The following is a 20,557-nucleotide window of genomic DNA, read 5'->3' on the forward strand; positions in this document are numbered from 1 at the left end:
TTTTATATGTGACATATGTGACAGTGACTCATAATATAATGTATGAAGGCCACCCTCCTCCATGTTTCAAATTTGAAGGACAAGGAAATGACTGAAGGCAACCCTGAGCGAGTAACATCCCAAGATAAAGAAACCCAACCACTTCGCAACCAAACCAAGAATTTTCAAAACTTTAAAATTATTTATTAATGCAGTGAAAACAACACAACAATATTTCATTGATTAAAATAAAAAACATTACTCTTGTTGATAGAAAACTCATTACCATTATTTCACCTTTAAGCATAAGATACTTAATATAAATTGTGGAAAATAAAAAGAAATAAAACAATAACCTTGCTGTATCAATAATTGGTCCCCAAAAAAACTGCCTTAATCTCCACTTGATGATTAGGTCAAATCAACATTGAGATTAGAGAGCAGGTTTTGCATCTGAAAGTGGTTTAAGCTGCTTCTAAAAACCAAATTTAATTCCACTAATCTTGATTAGGCTGCTGTCTTTCCTCCAAGACACTACTTTAAAAAAAAAAAAATTAAATAAAACTCTATCCCCTCCACGTGTTGGAGCTGCAAATAATGTGGAAATTTATTGAGAAACCTTCAACAGAGCACATGGATGGCTGCTGTGTGGGTGACCATTTGAAGCTTACAGCTGGAAAATGCCTTAGTTTTCTGAACAACCACATGTATTTTTTCACTAGATTTTCTCCTTGAGGAACACAACATTTTGTTTTAAGTAGAATACAAGGAATGAAAAAGTAAGTGGTTCGCACGTTAAAATTAGGTATGCCATAGTCGAACGACGAGGTATATCTCATACCCGAACTAGGTTTCATTTCCGAATCATTTTCATTCGTGATTTTTACCAATTCAAGTAAGAAAACATGCTTGTAAAAATAAAATTTGAGATTTTTTTTTCACCTTTTCTTTTGGGTGTTGGGTGTAATGACCACCAAATTATTGGGGGCTTGTGGAACTCCAGGTTCATAATTCATGAGGACCGGAACATTTTCTTCATAAACTCAGGCGGGAAGTTGAGCCCAAATACTAGTTGGGCTTAAAGGAGTTGGACTATTTTATCAAAAAAATGAAAGAAATGCAAATTGCATAAAGAATATTTGAGATTGCTTTGTTTTTTTCTAAAAAATGTTTCTACTAGTCTGTGAAAATAAATGGTGAAAAAGCAAGTAAGTGTTTGGCAAATTATAGTGATAGAAAATTTTTTTAGCAACAAAAAATGGATGGTGTAAGATTGCCAATATAAAAGTTTCATTAACTGGCAGTGTTCACTTGCCTTCAAAGAAAAAAAAAATGTTTTTTTGAGAAGCATGTGTAGAGCTGGTTCTGCTTTCTGCTGTTTTGGACCCATGATTTTGAAAAAATTCCTGTACCAAACATAACTAAAAGACCCCAACTTTTTCAAGTAGCTACTTTAAAAAAAAAATTAAGCAACCCCAAACCAGCCTAACAAGCATAAACACAAATCTAACATTCAATATGCAGAAAGTTTCAAACCAAAAAGAATCCAATTGCAATGTTACACAATTAAGCAGTGGAATCAATGCTCCGGAATTTCACCAAGATCCTTTTCTCCTTCAGTACCTTGAGCGGATTCAGCCATTACCTCTTTCGTATAAATGCGGTGGCGCCGCTCCCTCCCATATATGACCCAGAAGAGGAGTGAGAGCATGACTGAGGTAGAAACAATCACCAACCCAATGTAGATCCATCTACTGTACCGGCTTAGGCCGGGACAATGATGCCGGTAAACGTCACTAAAAGTTTCCCTAGCAAACGTGCAGTCTTGCAGTTGAACCAGTATAGGGGCATAATTATACAAGCCGTTACACAGACTTACTCCGGTACTCATCTGGCTGTAGAAAGTTGGGGTCAAACGCCCCGCTGTGGTGCAAATCCCGTTTGGTGAAACCTGGCAGACATATTTTCCCCATACCTACAAATAATGTGGCCGTAAAACTAATGTCCTCGAAAACTTTATCCAACAAGTATTTTATGCACTTATGTAGCAGAGTTCGGTTTATTTTTACCTCTGTTGCATTGTTCAAGTTTACTTCGCCTGCAGTGCAAACTCGATCGGTCAAGTCAGGAAAAAATGGGTTGCAGAGGGTTGGCACCAAGGGACCAGATTGATTGAAGTACATTGGCACAAAGGCAGGGGCGAAATTTAAGTTAGAGACGTTGGTGATGACCTCGTTGATCAAGTCTACCAGTTGTGCGGTGACTTCTTTGTTTCGCAGCAAGGTTTCTTGGGCGGTTGCACTGTCTACACAGGGCAGTATGTCATCTAAAGCTGTATGAGCGGTGGGGTTTTGGACCCATTCATCCATTGCGACACAAGTATCTGCAGCTACACTAGTATGTCAAAGGGAAGAAATAGTTAGTTTTAGGTACAGATTGATGATACCTATCACTTAATACCAGATGAAAAAGATCAGCCGTGGGCGAATATTTAGCGAAACAAGGAACCAAGCATTTCTTTTAGGAAACAAAACCGAAACCATTCAATCTAAAAACTAGTCACATTTTTTAAAGACAAAGTCGAAGAAGAAAGAACTTTTAACTGGAAGTAATCACAAGACTTACTTATGTAGAAGAAGGAACGTGCCACACAAAATAAATGTTCCCGTCACAAGTATCCATGCTGCGATTACCAGGCTGCAACAGTTAAGATATAATTCTTTGGTGAGTAAAGAAACAAGCAAACGTTTAGCGCAAATTTACACAGCTCTAAAGAAAGAAATGACAGAAAGAGAGAAACGAGGTATTGTTGGAACTAACTCACATGTACACAAGCAACTGCATCCCGAAAAGTGAAAATACTGGAAGGACATGTTGCGAAAGAGAGAAGAATAAGTACCACAAAGCAAGATGTTTAGGAAACCAGAGTATAGCGTCATAAGGATATCAAGCAACTTACACAATCCCAGAAATGTTAAGACAAGCAGAATGGCAGCACTTATGATAAGCGCCAACCTCCTGCATGTACATTAAGATACGATAAGGTCTCAAAAGATATGGAACACGTAAACTAGTAAAAAGAAAGGGAAAGGTTTTTACTTACATTGAATCTAAGAGATCTCGTATGTCCTTTGAATTCTCCACGGTTTTCTCAGCAAGGGTATTAGCAGAATAATTAATCTTTCCTCCGATTTGATCGATATCAGTTTGAACGTTAGCAGGTAAATAAACTTGATCAACTCCAAGCTGCTTGGCCGAAGCAAGATAATCCGATGCATTCCTCAATTGTTCGACTGTAAGATCTGCCTGATGTACAACATACTCCAAAGTACTTGTTGTGCTACTGTGAAACCTCTGTTGACCAGTGTATAACACAACACATCCGATGCTGTAATCACAAAATAGCACATCAGTTTTTAAACAAGTGCAGCTGAACATGAAGTCAAAAATACACACAAACACACACACATATGATTTATACATATGTATATATTTGTAGAGAGAGAGAGAGGGAGGTACATTGTTGCAATGGTGAAGAGCACAAGGAATATAAGAGAAAGAACATAGGCTGTCCGAGAATAGCCATAAGTCTGCCTTTGACAGCAAAAGTAGCAGACGGAGATGATCAGCAAGCACAAGCCAAAACCCAGGAACCAGATTGCAGCAATGGCAAAAAGGGGAACTGCAGTAAAACCCACCGACTGCATTCGAGCAAAATATTAGATAAAGAATGTGTATACCAACTTACAAAGACATTTCAGACTAAACACAAATGAAAGTGTTATTAAGTGATGATCGATAACATACATTCACAGAAACACTTGAAGAAATAAAAATTTTGCAAACAAAGTTTTACAAACAAAACCGAATGAGTTGAAAAAAGTGGAGGTTCCACTATAAAACCAATTGGTTATATGAGAGTAGCCCAACTTCCTTATAAGCTTATGCAAGGTCCCTCTTCCCATCAACGTGAGACTCATTTTCAACACGCCCCCTCACGTGTGGCGAATTTTCAAGCCTAATACGTGAACGACACAATGGGGTGACGTGGAGTGCGTGTTGTTGTTTGGCTTCACACTTGGAACAATATGCTCTGATACCATGAAGAAAGTTGAGGTTTCACCATAAAACCAATTGGCTATATGAGGAGTAACCCAACTTACTTATAAACTCATGCAAAGTCCATCTTCCCATCAATGTAGGACACATTCTCAACATGAGTCACTTAAAAGATCGCTGAAAAACTTACCTTGTCACAAACCAAACAGATCGATTGACCATCATCCACGAAACTATTAATAAGCATATCTACGGTAAGAATGAGACCAAGACCTCAGAGGTGAACTAAAAGATGTTTGAAATTTTGTAATCGTCAATTACTGACATTGTATGTCATCTCGTCGTTGAATTTTGATATCAAGTATTAAGATTAAAACATTAAAAACGCATTCATATCCCACCTAGTGAGTAATACCATATTTTTGTACCAATTACACCGAAGTATTACACGATATCATAAAATCAGTTCACGGTGTTGAAATTATTAAAGTTAGGTGTCTGAAATTTTAAATACGAAGAAAATGACATTAGGTTATATGTGTCAGTCTGGCAAGCCAACATGAAGTGACCAAGTGCTGACAAATAGTGCCAAATCTCTCTCTCTTGTTTTAACTACAAAACAACAATGAGGTAACTTTCTCCCTGATTTTAAAAGCACCTTCTTCATAATAAAAGACATTTAGGTTATGGAAGCATTTTTATGAAAATATTTTTTAAATTAATTTTTAGTAAAATGTAAATAATCTTGTAACAGCATTTGAAGTTTTTTCTATAAGAAGCATATAACTAATGCTTCTTCAATAAAACACTTCAAAAGTGTTTTTGGAAGCGCTTTCATGTTTTTAAAATGTAATTCCGAAAGAGTTTTACATATTTAAAAGAAGAAAAGAAAAACGTAAAAAGGAAAAGTTGTTGCAAAAGGTGAGATGAACTTACAGCCCAGTAATGATGATCACTGATATTCCAGCCTCCTGTGTACCTCTTGAACCCATTGAGAGGGTCTTTCCTCTGTGTTCTCTGTGCAGCTAACACAATCGATGAGCGTTCAACCGGTGCGCCAAAGGGTCCCTCGACTCCCTCCATAAGGAACCTCCCAGTCCCCCATTGATACCCCACTTCATATTTCCCATCAAAATCCCACCCTGCACAAAAGTAAAAGAAATCAGTAAAAATAAAGGAAAATGGAAGGGAAAAGATATTTGCCTTTTGATTTGTTGCTTTAAAAATTTGGAAAAATTCAATTAAATTTTTAATAAAAGGAAGTTAAGGTTATACACAAATCAACGGTGAAAAAGTAGCTCAACTCATTACAAGCTTAAGTAAAATTAAGAATTTTGATGTGGGCAATGACTCCACATACTCCACAAACTCCTCAAAATTATGCCAAATACAGTACAACATATTAAGATGAAACGTGTAGCTGTTGGATTTCACACGTCAATCAATCTGTTGTGATAACACATAAAACGTTGAGATTCTACCCCAAACTAATTAACAACGAGGGAGTAAAGAGATTTTAAACTTTCCGACGTTGGACTGCACTACAAATCCTCACAGATAACCGTGGACAACGTACTAACACCCTAGAAGGCAAGAAGTAAAGATTTCAAAAGTTTCAATGTTTTTTTTTCTGGTGAATGAACTATGAACACAAATCACAGAAATGTGCATGATATCAAAGAAATGAAGAACCCAAATGAGGAAATGCATGGAGAAGTGAAGTGAAGTAAGTACCTGAGTTTGGCGGTGATTGGAGGGGTGGAAAGTTAGAGTCCCCATGAGAGAAGAAAACGAAAGTTGGAGAAGATAGGAAGAGAAAAATGAGCAGAAGGAGAAGCAGAGAGGAGGGAAGAGAACCGTAATTTAACATGGTGAGAAGTCACAGAGTGTGAGAGAGAGAGAGGCAGTGGAGAAGGGTAGGAGGAGGGAGGGAAATGTTGGGATACTTTCATCCCCCAATTAGTCAGTTGGCTCTGCGCCGAACAAGTATTTTGACAGAAATACCCTCTTTAAGGTTTTCTTGTTGGTGATTATATGGGAAAGAAAGAGTCATTAAGGTTGGTATTTTAAATCTATTTGAAGAGTGCTCAATATGTATTTTGTGGCTTTTTAGTATGGTGGAAAATTTTAATATAATCAATAGTCAGGTTGTATAAAATATATGTAATCACATAAATTATATATAACCGTTAAATTATTATTATATTAAATAATATAATTATTATAGGTAATTATTAAAAAAACACTAAAAAATAAGTTGGTATATTTATGTTAGTAAATATAACGTTCATCATCAACCTACTGTATTTCAAATTCAAACTCTAATCGTCGTATTGTTGTTAACAATAACACCCACAAAAATACACTTAATAAGAAGGGTAGACTGGTCAATCTGTAAATAGATTAAAATCATGAAAAGTTCTGCTGCGAGGTGTAGAAATTCAAAAAGGCCAGTGTTGGGTCCCAAAAACCGTGTCAGCCTTTAACGGCTCGTTCCTCGAGGAATTACCATTTTTTCCTTCTCTTATTGTCCTCCAATGGGGACTATAGTCCACGTAGGACCACAATCTCAGCCACGTTTCTCGGCTTTCTCTTCTTCCCGCCGAAAATGTTTGGGCCTTATAAATTTTCATTTGTTAGTTGGGCTATGAGTTATTGGTCAACGGTCAATTGTTTATGCGTGTGTGTGAATGTTTTCAGTTGATGTATTGTGAAATGTGAGCCACACGTACGTCAACGGTTAATCGACACATTTTGGGTATGCATCAAACTGGGTATTCATGTGTTTTGCAATTTAAGTGGTTAAAAGCGTTTATTTTGTATCTGATGTTCGAGATTAAACTTTGATTTTGTAAGTAATTTATAAAGTATGCTTAAACTTAACCCCAAATATCTCACTTTAATTACGTGGCATCATGTGTCGCACGTTATTTTGTCTCTCCTCTCTTTCTCTAACCCAAAGACAGAAAAATAGGGAGCCCAAAAGGCCCAAGTGTTGAAGAAGAAAAGAGGCCCATTATATTCTTTGACAGAAGAAAGCCCAGGAATTTTATTAAACATGTTGGTCGAGCTCACTTAAACAGACCCAAGGACATTTTAGTCATTACATTAACTAGGGTTTCCGCATATATTCGCCCCACTCTTACTCCGCACAGATTAGGGTTTTGTTGCTCATTCGGTCTCTCTGCTTACGGCGTCGGCTTCCACCACTCTCCTCGCACCAGCTCCAAAATGGCGGAACAGGTAGATCCCTCTCCCTCTCTCTCTCTCCGACGTCTCTCTCTCTCTCTCTAACTTTGCCGTTTTCTGAATCTATCTGTTCGTGCTTGTTTTTGTTGCAGACCGAGAAGGCTTTCTTGAAGCAGCCCAAGGTTTTCCTCAGGTAACCAATTGATTTCAAAATATCATATTTTCGAGCTTTTTAGATCCGATTTGGTTTGTGTTTTTGTTCATCTGCTTCTGCTGAAATCAAATGGGTCTTTTTATTTATTTTATATAATAACATGAATATTAAGATTAACGGGTATATAATATATGAGGATATTATGAATTTTTGCAGCTCAAAGAAGACAGGGAAGGGAAAGAGGCCTGGAAAGGGAGGCAATCGCTTCTGGAAGAGTGTTGGGTTGGGATTCAAGACCCCCCGAGATGCTATAGAAGGTATATTTTAATCTCTTGTTTTTTCTCTGATTACTTTTACGATTGTTGTTTTTCATTCTATTTTCCTACTTTTTATTAGATTATTTGCATTGTCAAGCATTTGGGCTATGTTGTTTAATTATTATCCATGGACCCCTGATTGATTGAACTCGTGTAATGTGTACAAATTTATCATTTTTTTAAGCTGAGATTAAAGTTCGGATATCTAGATGATGAGTAATATCTTACAACTGTGATACTTCGCGCTCTTTGGCGGGATTGTAGTATCGTCTCAGTTCATTTGCTTGCACTATAAATTAGAGATGCTGTGGAATGCTTTGAAATTTATTGTTGCTTGTTGCCATTTGACATGTACATTTGATGATTCAGTGAGTTGAGTGATGTCGGGAGGTGAATAATGCTTGAAGTGGTTTTGTATTTGTAAATGGTTGAATGACGTGTTATTTGAAGATTGGTGGTCATATTTTACATGAAAGAACTGCTTGCATGTTACTGCAGGAACATACATTGACAAGAAGTGCCCTTTCACTGGCAACGTCTCCATCAGGGGTCGTATTCTCTCTGGTACTTGCCACAGTGCCAAGATGTCGAGGACCATTATTGTTCGCCGCAATTACCTTCATTATATTAAAAAATACCAGAGGTGAGGCTAAATTACTATGAGAAAGTGAAGTTCTGCTCTGTTTCTTAACAACAGGATAATTAATTTTTCACTTATTTCTAGATACGAGAAAAGGCACTCAAACATTCCGGCTCACGTTTCACCTTGCTTCCGTGTGAAAGAGGGAGATTATGTCATTATTGGCCAGTGCAGGTTAGATTTTATGCATGTTGCTTGTTAAACTATTACGATTGGTTTCAGCTTGAGTTTGTTTTACCCATTAGTCGTCAATTTATCTTTTGTTTAATCGGTGATTCTCTCTGAATTTTGTAGGCCATTGTCAAAGACAGTGAGGTTTAATGTGTTGAAGGTGACTCCAGCCGGTTCATCTGGAACTGGGAAGAAAGCATTCACTGGAATATGATATTACTGTTCTGAGAAGTATGTTAGTTTTACTTTTGTGCAAGAAGTGCATTTAGATTGAGCTACTCTTGACAGATGAACTGTTTTTTGGCATTTTATTTGCTTTTAAAATATTTGATCTGTGTACGGTGAATTAAGGTTTTTGTTGAACCATTATCATGAATTTTGCTACCCCTTTTATCATTTTGTATTCATATTGTTGCGATTGTGTGGGTGACGGGTCTCTGCCAAATTGATTGCCAATTTAGTGCAGTCAATTATTTAGTAGCTAGTCTAGTGCCATGCTACTGCCATCGCTTTTATACCGATATGTCCAACTGTCGTAATGGGTATGTTTTTTAAATCGTTTGGTGTCGAGGATTGAATTTGAATTTGATGAACACTCGTATCATTTATGGTACGTATGTAAACATGAATGATTTTTTTGTTTTGAGGGAGTTTGAAGGAGTTAGACACGAATGAAACTCTAATCTTTTTTGTTTTGCATGCATCGACCTTCAAGTTGGATAAGTTTTCTGTCTCATTTTCTTCAATATGCCTTGATTTTGATTTTTCAGTTATGAATTTTGTTTACAATTCTGTCGGCGTAACGATTCCAGTAGTTGGTGTTGGTAGGGAATGCTGCACATCCAAGTCCTTTCCCAAGGTGTATTGCCTTGTGTCTTGTGTTCTCCAAATCCAATTGTTCTATATAAATATAGAGTAACGCCACGTAGATCAAATTTGTTGACTAAATTTCAATCTAAATGATGTGTCATCAACAAGAAATAAACATATTCACTAAAGATTATCAACTTTCATGTCATATAATTTAAAGATTTAACCTCCAGACCAGGTGGACGAATTGTCTGCACGTGAAAACGTTCTAAGCTCACCATCTTCCTTTTCTCTCTTTCTATTTGAACAGTTAGGACTAAGCTATGTTAACATCTTATATTGATTTTTATATAGAGACAATAGGACAAAAATGAGAATGTAAGAGGATGGGAGAGAAGAGAAGAGGATGACCCCAAAGAAGTCACCATAAGTAACCTCTTGGAATGATATGGTATATATGCCAGTTTTCCAAGGCCCTACCGTAACGGCAAATCCAATTGTTTAAGACGCAACCCTACAAGGGGAGTCTTCGGGTCGTGCGTTTGCCATATTCTTTCATCAAAAAAAACAAAAAACAAAACAAAAATACATATATAAGACATTAAAATGATCGATTCCCCTATGACAACCATGACAAGTTCCAAAATTGACAAAAATTTAGCGCACAGAAGTCGCTTAAATAACTACAAATTTTTTGCTTAAATGAATTGAGGGATCATAGTTTGTCCGTACCGTACGGCACCTCTTCTAACGGTTGCGTTGCCAGCTGCATTTGCCAATATGGTAACGAAAACGACCTCAACAAGAACAAATTTGTAGCGGACACAAAACCAAAAACAAGATAAACTAAAGAATTTGCCAAATTTGTCAATTAAATCATGTTTGTCTTGTTAGTCTTGGCAATCATGTCATTTTTCTCATGTTTGTGTCGTTTTTTGTGACATATTCGATATCTTAACGGATTGTGTCGTGTCAAACCCGTTAAAATGAACGGGTAATATGATCCGATCTGAAATCGATCCGTTGACGTCTTGTATTTAAAAAAATAAAAAAAAATAATTTAAAAGCTAAGAACAAAGGAAAGAAGAAGCAAGTAGCATGCAGTTTCCTCTGAAGTGACAACCCATCTTTCTCCATTGACATATTATCAAAGCAAGGTTTATCCAAAATTCCAAGTCGATATCAGCTTTCGAAGTAACTGTTGAAAAAATTGATATCAGATTACATAAATTATTTCTCTTGTGCATTTCTCTATATATAAATACCTCTACTCCTTTCCCTTCACTCATACCATATCTCTTGCCATTGCTTAAGTAAACAAGAACTAAAATGTATAGAGTTGCAAGCCCTTCAGAGTATCTGGTGATCACGGGGGTCGGAATCGATGACATAAAGCTAGCAAAGAAGGCATGGATCCTCCCCGGCCAGTCCTTCATAATCTTCGACATGTCCCCGGTTAACTATACCTTCGAAGTCCAAGCCATGAGCTCGGAAAAGCTTCCCTTCATGCTCCCCGCCGTCTTCACCATCGGCCCACGCATTGACGACATGGAAAGCCTCCACAAGTACGCCAAGCTCATTTCTCGCCACGACAAGCTCTCCAGCCACGTCAAAGAGCTTGTGCAGGGAATCATAGAAGGCGAGACGCGTGTTCTCGCTGCCTCGATGACCATGGAGGAGGTGTTTAAGGGGACCAAAGAGTTTAAGCAAGAGGTGTTTGGGAAGGTTCAGTTGGAACTTAACCAGTTTGGGCTTTTGATATATAATGCAAATGTCAAACAGTTGGTGGATGTCCCAGGGCATGAGTATTTTAGTTACTTGGGGCAGAAGACACAGATGGAGGCGGCGAATCAAGCAAGGGTTGATGTGGCGGAGGCAAAGAAGAAGGGGGAGATAGGGTCGAAGCTGAGGGAGGGGGAGACGTTGCAGAACGCGGCTAAGATTGACGCGGAGACTAAGATATATGGGACGAAGAGAGAGGGGGAGGGGAGGATGGCGGAGATTAAGGTGAAGGCGGAGGTGAAGGTGTATGAGAATGTAAGGGAGGCTGAGGTGGCCGAGGCAAATGCTGAGCTGGCGAAGAAGAAGGCCGGGTGGGCGAAAGAGGCGCAGGTGGCGGAGGTGGAGGCTGCAAAGGCAGTGGCATTGAGGGATGCGGAGTTGCAAACGGAGGTGGAGAGGATGAATGCCTTGACTATGACGGAGAAGCTTAAAGCTGAGTTTTTGAGTAAGGCCAGCGTTGAGTATGAAACGAAGGTATCTAATTTTATGTGACGATCTACTATTTATACTCTAAAGAAGTCATCATGCATTCTTTTATAACGAAAAATTTACAAAATGCAAAATGACAAATCCTCATAATAAACAATTCTTTTTTTCCATTAAATTCCTCTAAACTTTCTTTTAATTTTTTATTAATCCTTGGTATGTTCTTGAAGCTTCTCAACATGAGTTGGTGATACTTGGTTTTGGAACATATAACTCATCCATATGATGTTTTGGTTTAGAATTTGTTAGACGCACTCTAATATGAAATCTTGAGTCCGCCACTGTCTCAACTTACGTCATCTAATTAACAAACAAAATACATGCATATTTCTGACTCCTCCACTATCTCAACCTACGTCATCTAATTAACAAACTAAATACATGCATATTGGAGTTTCTTTTTTTTTTTTTTGGTTGATAGACATATTCCTTCGCTTTACTTATATCCATTAATTCCAAATCCATATATAGATTGTGTCAAAGCTTTATCTAACAACAGTGTTTATAAACAAATTAAAGGTACAAGAGGCGAATTGGGAGTTATACAACAAACAAAAAGCCTCAGAGGCAATTCTTTACCAAAGGGAGAAGGAGGCAGATGCCAAAAAGGCATTGGCGGAGGCAGAATTCTGTGCACGTCAACAAGCTGCCGATGGAGAATTTTATGCCAAGAAAAAAGAGGCTGAGGGACTCATGGCTCTTGGACAAGCTCAAGGTGCATATCTACGCCACCTTTTGGATGCAGTTGGAGGCAACTATGCAGCCATGAGAGACTTTATGATGATCAATAGTGGCATGTTTCAAGAAATTGCTAAGATCAACGCCGAGGCCGTGCGCGGGCTTCAGCCGAAAATCAGCATTTGGACTAATGGCGGGGGAGAGGGTGGTGATGGTGGTGCAAATGGGGCTATGAAGGAAATTTCCGGAGTTTACAAGATGTTGCCACCGTTGTTCAAGACGGTTCATGAACAAACCGGCATGTCGCCTCCTGCTTGGATGGGCACTTTGGACAATTCTCATCCTAGCAACTAAACTCAGATTCTTCTGTGTCTCATGTGTTTAATAATTGTGAGAAATATATGTGGGATTTCAAATTTGTATTAAGTGATATATTATGTACACTTACCACATTTTTCATACCATAAATACGTGGCTTATATTAAATCAAAAATAAAACGTAAAAGAATATGTATTAAGAATTCAAATGAAGATTCTAATTCGGAGGAGCTATTATCGCTACTTGGATCGAAATAGTGTTACTCATCACTGGAAGTACCAGCTCCAAATTAATAGGTCAGTTACACAACTTACGCCCAAGATCTCAAATCATCACCCCTATCGCTGTTTTTGTAGAACACCCAAATCCTAATAAAAACCCTAGCTAGCTAGTCCTATTACTGCTTCTTTCGTCTTAGTTCTCAAATCATAACCCTCATCTCTGCTGCCTACAATCAAAAGAACAACGCACGTACGCGACCATGTGGTACAAAGTTGCGAACGCTTCAGAGTATCTAGCGATCACCGGCGTCGGAATCGACGACATCAAGCTTGCAAAGAAGGCATGGATTATGCCCGGCCAAACCTGCACCGTCTTCGACATGACCCCCGTCAACTACACCTTCCAAGTCCAAGCCATGAGCTCGGAAATGCTCCCCTTCACCCTCCCCGCCGTCTTCACCATCGGACCCCGCACCGACGACATGCCCAGCCTCCACAAGTACGCCAAGCTCCTCTGCCGCCAGGATCAGCTCTCCAACAATGTGAGAGACCTTGTCCTGGGCATCATCGAGGGTGAGACGCGGGTTCTCGCTGCCTCAATGACAATGGAGGACGTGTTTAAGATGACAAAAGAGTTTAAGGAACAGGTGTTTGATAAGGTTCAGTTGGAATTGAATCAATTCGGGCTGTGGATATACAATGCAAATGTCAAACAGTTGGTGGACGCTCCGGGGCAAGAGTATTTTAGTTACTTGGGGCAGAAGATACAGATGGAGGCGGCGAATAAGGCTAGGGTTGACGTGGCGGAGGCGAAGAAGAACGGGGAGATTGGGTCAAAAGAGAGGCAGGGGCTGACGCTGCAGAACGCGGCTAAGATTAATGCGGAGACGAAGATTTTTAGGACGAAGAGGGAGGGAGAGGAGAAGATGGAGGGGATTAGGACGAGGACGCAGGTGAAGGTGTTTGAGAATATGAGGGAGGCTGAGGTGGCGGAGGCCAATGCTGATCTGATGAAGAAGAAGGCCGGGTGGACCAAGGAGGCGCACGTGGCGGAGGTGGAGGCTTCAAAGGCGGTGGCCTTAAGGGAGGCGGAGTTGCAAAAGGAGGTAGAGAGGATGAATGCCTTGACTAGGAAGGAGAAGCTTACGGCTGAGTTATTGACTGAGGCCAATGTTGAGTATGAAACCAAGGTACGTCCTGTGTCATTCACCTTTAAATTCAATATTAATCTTGAGATTAAATGAATGTATTTTTAATGTTTTCTCTCAACCCTTAATATTAAATTTAAATGTGAATCAGAAGTGACCATTAATCTTTGAACATCGGTGACCAAGAGAACAATAATCATATTTACGCAGCTATGAAAAAATATGCGACCAAAATCACAATGAACAATACAACGATAGATCGACGATTGTTAAATTTGGTTTAATACTGTAGCATTAGTGCATTCATTTATCATTTTCATATGTTTTGTGTTGCATCGTAATCATGAGCTTTGAAAATAGGTGAAACAGTAATAAGCTTTATAGGGCTTTTACTTTTTCTAAGGAAGCTGTCACTGTTTAACCAAATTTCAAAGCTTATGCATGATTGGGATCCAACACAAATATGGAGTAACAGATGAATGCCTGTTTGTACCTTAAGGTAGCTTGATTAGTTTTTCTTTTCTTTTCTGATACTGGTAAGTGGTAGCTTTATTAGTTGCTTCTAGTTTAATTTTGCGTAGATTTTATTCCATTCCATTGAGATATGATAATCTAGAGAGTGAGCACAAAACTTGAAGAACTTATATATGTTGACTTTTGGAGGATTGATTGACTTGTAGCAGATTCTTTTCACTTTTATGTACTGATGCAGCTAGTTTTGAATTCCGTGTATTGCTTCCCCATATTAATTATAATTCGTTGGGAGAATGTTTTTGAAATAATTTAGTTTATAAATTTTATCTATAAATTTAGTTTCCTTAGCATTACGCTAACTAAAAACAGTTCTGATCGTGTTTTTGTGACTTTTTTATGCTTATATATTTAAAAAGCATTTTTAAGTATTTTCTGAAAGTATACATTTGAAATTTTAATAAAAGTTTTGTTGTGATTTCTATGAGCAGAGGGTATCATGTTATCTTATTTGCAATTTGAGAAATAAGTTTCATGCACTTTTATGTACTAATGCCTCGTATGGCTTTACTTTTCTTGTATTACAATTACATGTATGCACAAAAGCTTATCAATTTATTAGCATAAAGCATAAGATCATAGCTTGATTTAACACCATATTCATATGTGAAACAAAGGTGCAATCGGCAAATTCGGAGTTCTACAAAGAACAAAAAGCTACGGATGCAGTTCTTTACCAACGAGAGAAAGAGGCTGAGGCACAAAAAGCAACTGCAGAGGCACAACTCTATGCCCGTCAACAAGCTGCTGATGGAGACTTTTATGCCAGGAAAAAAGCGACGGAGGCAGAGCTCTATGCTCGTCAACAAGCTGCTGATGCAAAATGTTATGCAAGAAAAAAAGAGGCTGAGGGACTCATGGCCCTCGGACACGCCCAAGGCGCATATCTGCTCTCTCTTCTGGACCCAGTCGGAGGCAACTATGCAGCTATCAGGGACTTTATGATGATCAAGCGTGGCATGCTTCAAGAAGTTGCTAAGATCAATGCTGAAGCCGTGCGAGGTCTAAAGCCAAAGATTAGCATTTGGACTAATGGCTGCGGGGAGGGTGGTGATGGTGGTGCCAATGGGGCTATGAAGGAGATTGCTGGTGTTTACAAGGCGTTGCCACCACTGTTCCATACAGTTCATGAACAAACTGGCATATGAAGCCACCGGCTTGGATGGGCACTTTGTCTACCAACTCGACTCTCGATAGCAACTGAACTCTGAATTGTGTTCAATCGAAAGTACGACATCACTGTCGGATCATGGACTATCATGCATTAATTTAGAGCTAATGATATTGCAGATTTTCTTGTATTTAGTGATCAGTGAGAATTTTGTTTTAGTGACCGATAAGAAGTATTTGTTGGTATTTCTGAATCTCGCGCGGTTGTATATATTTTATATTGGGAATATTAGCCTTAAGCACACTTGGATCTCTACCACAATAACTTCTCTGGGGCCATCCCACCCTCCCGATCTCCAACCTTTCCAATCTTAAATTTCTCGAAACAATGCTTGAGTCAGTCATCCACACGACGAGTGGACAAAGAATATATCTCAGCCACCGCTGATCCATGTCAGCTCAATATACTCCAACAATTCTATCAAACAAGATCACTCATTTACGTGAAACACACAACCATGCTGTTATATAAAACTGAGGGCACTATAATTTATAGCAAATAATTAGCATTAATTAAGAGATTACAGTACACCCTTAAGTTATAGGAGATAATATTCTAATTACATTTGTAATTTTATGAAAAGATCAAGTAATTTTATTTATTTAAAAAAAAAAAGGAAAAAGAACAGGTTTTGAACAGTTCAAATGAAAATGCTAAGAGATATTATAGTTGGCCACATAATACGGAGCAGCTTTTATCCTCTACTTTGACCTAGTGTTATCACTGCCAACTGCAAATTAATAGGTCAATTAGCAGTTTATCCGATTCCAACTCCTAATTAAATAGTGAAATCCTTGGTTTGTTATATTTCACTGGTCTCCTTCCTATATTTGTGGTCTAATTACAATGAGAAACTATATATTCGGTGTCACAAGTCCATCCAAACCCTAACTCTTTTTCTAATCATAATAATATATATCTCAGCTACATATTAATGAAAAGAAAATTAATAAAAAAAGGCTTCAAATCTTTGTATATTTTAATAAAAAAGCATTCACTAACTTTATTTAATGATAAAAACAAAATAATAAAATTAAAAAAACCATAAAAACCCCAACTTGCGCTGGCCGCCTCCCTCACCCCCAAAACTCCCTTTCCACACTCTACTTTTTTCTCCCATTGTCTGCTACATTAATAGATTTTATTTTATTTTTTGCTTCGAATAAGAAAAAAGACTCCAAATTGAATTACATCCTCAATTTTAATTTGGTGGTGTTGTTTCCCAATAGTAGTCATGATGACGAGAGATTTTTCAATGCATGTGACCGGAACACGGGTGATACATTATATATATATAAAGAAAAGAATAAGAAAGTGCAATCTTTTTAGGAATGCTCCTCCTTGCTATATCCTTCCTTGTTTTGTGATATATTTCTCTGGTCTCCTTCCTACATTAGCGGTCTAATTACAATGAGAAACTATATATTCGGAGTCACAAGTCCATCCAAACCCCAACTCTTTTTTTATGGGATAATGTTAGGGGACCAAATTTTTTAAATCAAATTTGCAATGATATAGATGATTAAATTATTAATTAAGTTTCAACGTCCTAGCATTACCTATAAAAAAAACCCTGGCTAGTCCTATTACAGTTAAAATTTTCGGCCAAGATCTCAAATCCTAGCCCTAAGCACTGCTGCCCACAAACAAAGAACAAAGAAGAACGTACGTGCGTAACCATGTTGTGGTACAGAGTCGCGAACGCTTCAGAGTATTTAGTGATCACCGGAGTCGGAATCGATGACGTCAAGCTTGCAAAGAAGGCATGGATTATGCCCGGCCAATCCTGCAGCGTATTCGACATGTCCCCTGTCAACTACACCTTCGAAGTACAAGCCATGAGCTCCGAAAAGCTCCCCTTCATCCTCCCCGCCGTCTTCACTATCGGTCCCCGCGTCGACGACGTGCCCAGCCTCCACAAGTACGCTAAGCTCCTCTGCCGCCACGATCAGCTCTCCAGCCACGTCAAAGACCTCGTCCAGGGCATCATCGAGGGTGAGACCCGCGTTCTGGCCGCCTCGATGACGATGGAGGACGTGTTCAAGGGGACCAAAGAATTTAAGAAAGAGGTGTTTGACAAGGTTCAGTTAGAATTGAATCAATTCGGGCTTTTGATTTACAATGCAAATGTCAAACAGTTGGTGGACGTCCGTGGGCATGAGTATTTTAGCTACTTGGGGCAGAAGATACAGATGGAGGCGGCGAATAAGGCTAGGGTTGATGTGGCGGAGGCGAAGAAGAAAGGCGAGATAGGGTCAAAAGAGAGGGAGGGGTTGACGCTGCAGAACGCGGCCAAGATTGATGCAGAGACGAAGATTTTTAGGACGCAGAGGGAGGGAGAGGGGAAAATGGAGGAGATTAAGACGAGGACGGAGGTGAAGGTATTTGAGAATATTAGGGAGGCTGAGGTGGCGAAGGCCAATGCCGAGCTGGCAAAGAAGAAGGCTGGGTGGGCAAAGGAGGCGCATGTGGCGGAGGTGGAGGCTTCGAAAGCGGTGGCGTTGAGAGAGGCGGAGTTGCAAAAGGAGGTGGAGAGGATGAATGCCTTGACCAGGACGGAGAAGCTTAAGGCTGAGTTATTGACTGAGGCCAGTGTTGAGTATGAAACCAAGGTACGTCTTCTGCTTGTTTCTTTTTCCTTCTAAACAAATAAAATTGAATATATATATATATATATATATATATATATATATATATATAGATGCAAATTAATTGGTGTCATATTATCGGATTGGGATGAAAAAAAGTTATGTTAAATAGTGTTATTTGATCATAATTTACTAAGGATAATACTTTTTTTTTTTTGAATGATCTCATTCTCCCACTTGCAAAAAGAAATTTCATATAGTCTTCCAATATGCTTGTTTTATTTTATTTTATTTTTATTTTTATAGCAATCTGAGCTCTGAAATTTGGTGAAACCTTAACATATAAGGTAGCTTTTTAATTAACTCATTACTTTGCTTTAAGGTTTATCCTTTCATTGCACCTTTGACAATGTAGAGAGTTTTAGTAAGCACAAATGCACAAAACCAGGGTGTCTAAATTGCAGGACTTATATATGTGTGTACGTGTTATATATGTCTTACTTTTGGAGTTTTATTTGCACCATTTGTGGCATAGGTTCTTGCACTTTTTATCAAAAATGCATGTATTAGTATGAGCTGATTTTGAAGTGCATGTATTGGTCTCCTTGTATTAATTATAACACCGACATGTTTAAAAATGTTTTGAATTGACTAAAAGCGTTTTCACATAAATATTAAAGTTACTAAGGAGTTATGTCAGATAACTAGAAGCGCACTTTTCTTGCTTTGGGAAGGTACTTCAAGAAGCACTTTCAAGTTTCAATCTTATGACTTGTTTGCAGAAGAATTTGATAGCAGGGACCCCAAACATGCCAACTAGGGTTAAAGTGCATTGCGTAACTTATACATGTGGACTTATGGAGTATTATTTGCACACATGAGAAATTAAGTTCATGCACTTTTTATGCACCAACTATAGAGCATATATAATGGCTTCGCTTTTCTTCTATTACTATTACATGCATGCACATAAGATCAGAGCCTGATTTAGCACCATAATTCATATGTGAAACAAAGGTGCAATCGGCAAATTCGGAGTTCTACAAAGAACAAAAAGCTGCGGATGCAATTCTTTACCAAAGAGAGAAAGAGGCTGAGGCACAAAAAGCAACTGCAGAGGCACAACTCTTTGCTCGTCAACAAGCTGCCGATGGAGACTTTTATGCGAAGAAGAAGGCGACAGAGGCGGAGCTCTATGCTCGTCAACAAGCTGCTGATGCAGAATGTTATGCAAAGCAAAAAGAGGCTGAGGGACTCATGGCCCTCGGACAAGCCCAAGGCGCATATCTACGCTCCCTTTGGGACGCGCTTGGAGGCAACTATGCAGCCATGAGGGACTATATGATGATCAACAGTGGCATGTTTCAAGAAATTGCTAAGATCAATGCTGAAGCCGTGCGCGGTCTTCAGCCAAAGATTAGCATTTGGACTAATAACGGTGGGGAAGGCGGTGACGGTGGTGCCAACGGCGCTATGAAGGAGATTGCTGGTGTTTACAAGGCATTGCCACCATTGTTCAATACAGTTCATGAACAAACTGGCATGAAGCCACCAGCTTGGATGGGCACTTTGTCCAATTGTCCTTCCACCAACTCGACTCTCGATAGCAACTGAACTCTGAATTGTGTTCCACCAAAAGTACCACCATCTAGCCAAGATGGTACGTGTGATCGGTTGAGATGATATAAATAGTTTCGTGTTTATTTGCTGTTCTTTTATTAGTTATTTGCTATTTTTTTTGTTGACAGTAATACTATTTGCACAACAAGTTGGTCCCCGCTACATGTGTGGAACCTTTTTGATATTTGCTTAATTATTCGGTTGCAAAATATATGCCTACCCTGCTTCAACTATTTTCTCTAACATGCTAAAGTTAATCTAGATGATCAAACAGTTTTCATATCAAATATATATATTTTTAAATATGATATCTAACCGATGAAAAAGAAAATGAATGATTATAATTATAATATTTGTACAATAAAATAATGGCACGTTAAATAGTATGTGGACTTTCCTTCTTATTGGGAATGAAGAAAAGTATTAGCCTTCCAAATGTTGCAATTTCTTGTTTTTAGCAGTAGAAACATAGCTAGGGCTAGCTTGGCTACAAAATACCATTTTCAGTCAATCTTTGTAGGCATCATGGTGTGTCCTAAAATCTAAGACATCCTATGCAACGATATCCTTATCCAATTTATGGAGTTGGATTCCATCCCAAATTTGGAGATGGAGAGTTATGAAATCTACTTATTATACTTGTTGCATTGCTCCCCCTCGTCCAAACACAAACACAATCTTTTGGTGGTCCCAA

At 38.6% G+C, this 20,557-nt stretch overlaps 4 protein-coding genes across 4 annotated transcripts; 3 read left to right on the forward strand and 1 right to left on the reverse strand.

The window, feature by feature from the left end:
* Positions 1-1,465: 1,465 nt before the first annotated feature.
* LOC126601154 (uncharacterized) lies at positions 1,466-5,997 on the reverse strand. The gene is made up of 9 exons (XM_050267824.1): positions 5,773-5,997; positions 4,975-5,180; positions 3,499-3,680; positions 3,083-3,367; positions 2,939-2,997; positions 2,804-2,840; positions 2,605-2,676; positions 2,049-2,373; positions 1,466-1,954 (listed from the first exon to the last, which is right to left on the reverse strand). The coding sequence occupies exons 1-9, from the start codon at positions 5,906-5,908 to the stop codon at positions 1,559-1,561; spliced, it is 1,698 nt and encodes a 565-aa protein (XP_050123781.1). The 5' UTR covers positions 5,909-5,997; the 3' UTR covers positions 1,466-1,558.
* A 1,125-nt stretch (positions 5,998-7,122) lies between these two features.
* Positions 7,123-8,902, forward strand: LOC126605434 (40S ribosomal protein S11). Its single transcript, XM_050272838.1, has 6 exons — positions 7,123-7,281; positions 7,380-7,420; positions 7,598-7,698; positions 8,197-8,341; positions 8,423-8,512; positions 8,633-8,902. The coding sequence occupies exons 1-6, from the start codon at positions 7,270-7,272 to the stop codon at positions 8,721-8,723; spliced, it is 480 nt and encodes a 159-aa protein (XP_050128795.1). The 5' UTR covers positions 7,123-7,269; the 3' UTR covers positions 8,724-8,902.
* A 1,243-nt stretch (positions 8,903-10,145) lies between these two features.
* Positions 10,146-20,093, forward strand: LOC126601889 (uncharacterized). The gene is made up of 4 exons (XM_050268653.1): positions 10,146-11,575; positions 12,107-12,611; positions 17,315-18,267; positions 19,261-20,093. The coding sequence occupies exons 1-4, from the start codon at positions 10,649-10,651 to the stop codon at positions 19,855-19,857; spliced, it is 2,982 nt and encodes a 993-aa protein (XP_050124610.1). The 5' UTR covers positions 10,146-10,648; the 3' UTR covers positions 19,858-20,093.
* LOC126601888 (flotillin-like protein 3) lies at positions 12,914-15,848 on the forward strand. The gene is made up of 2 exons (XM_050268652.1): positions 12,914-13,995; positions 15,102-15,848. Exons 1-2 carry the CDS (start codon positions 13,066-13,068, stop codon positions 15,630-15,632), a joined length of 1,461 nt encoding a protein of 486 aa, XP_050124609.1. The 5' UTR covers positions 12,914-13,065; the 3' UTR covers positions 15,633-15,848.
* Positions 20,094-20,557: the final 464 nt, after the last annotated feature.

This window comes from Malus sylvestris, chromosome 15, assembly GCF_916048215.2.
Source record: "Malus sylvestris chromosome 15, drMalSylv7.2, whole genome shotgun sequence".
In the NCBI taxonomy this organism is placed as follows: Eukaryota; Viridiplantae; Streptophyta; class Magnoliopsida; order Rosales; family Rosaceae; genus Malus; species Malus sylvestris.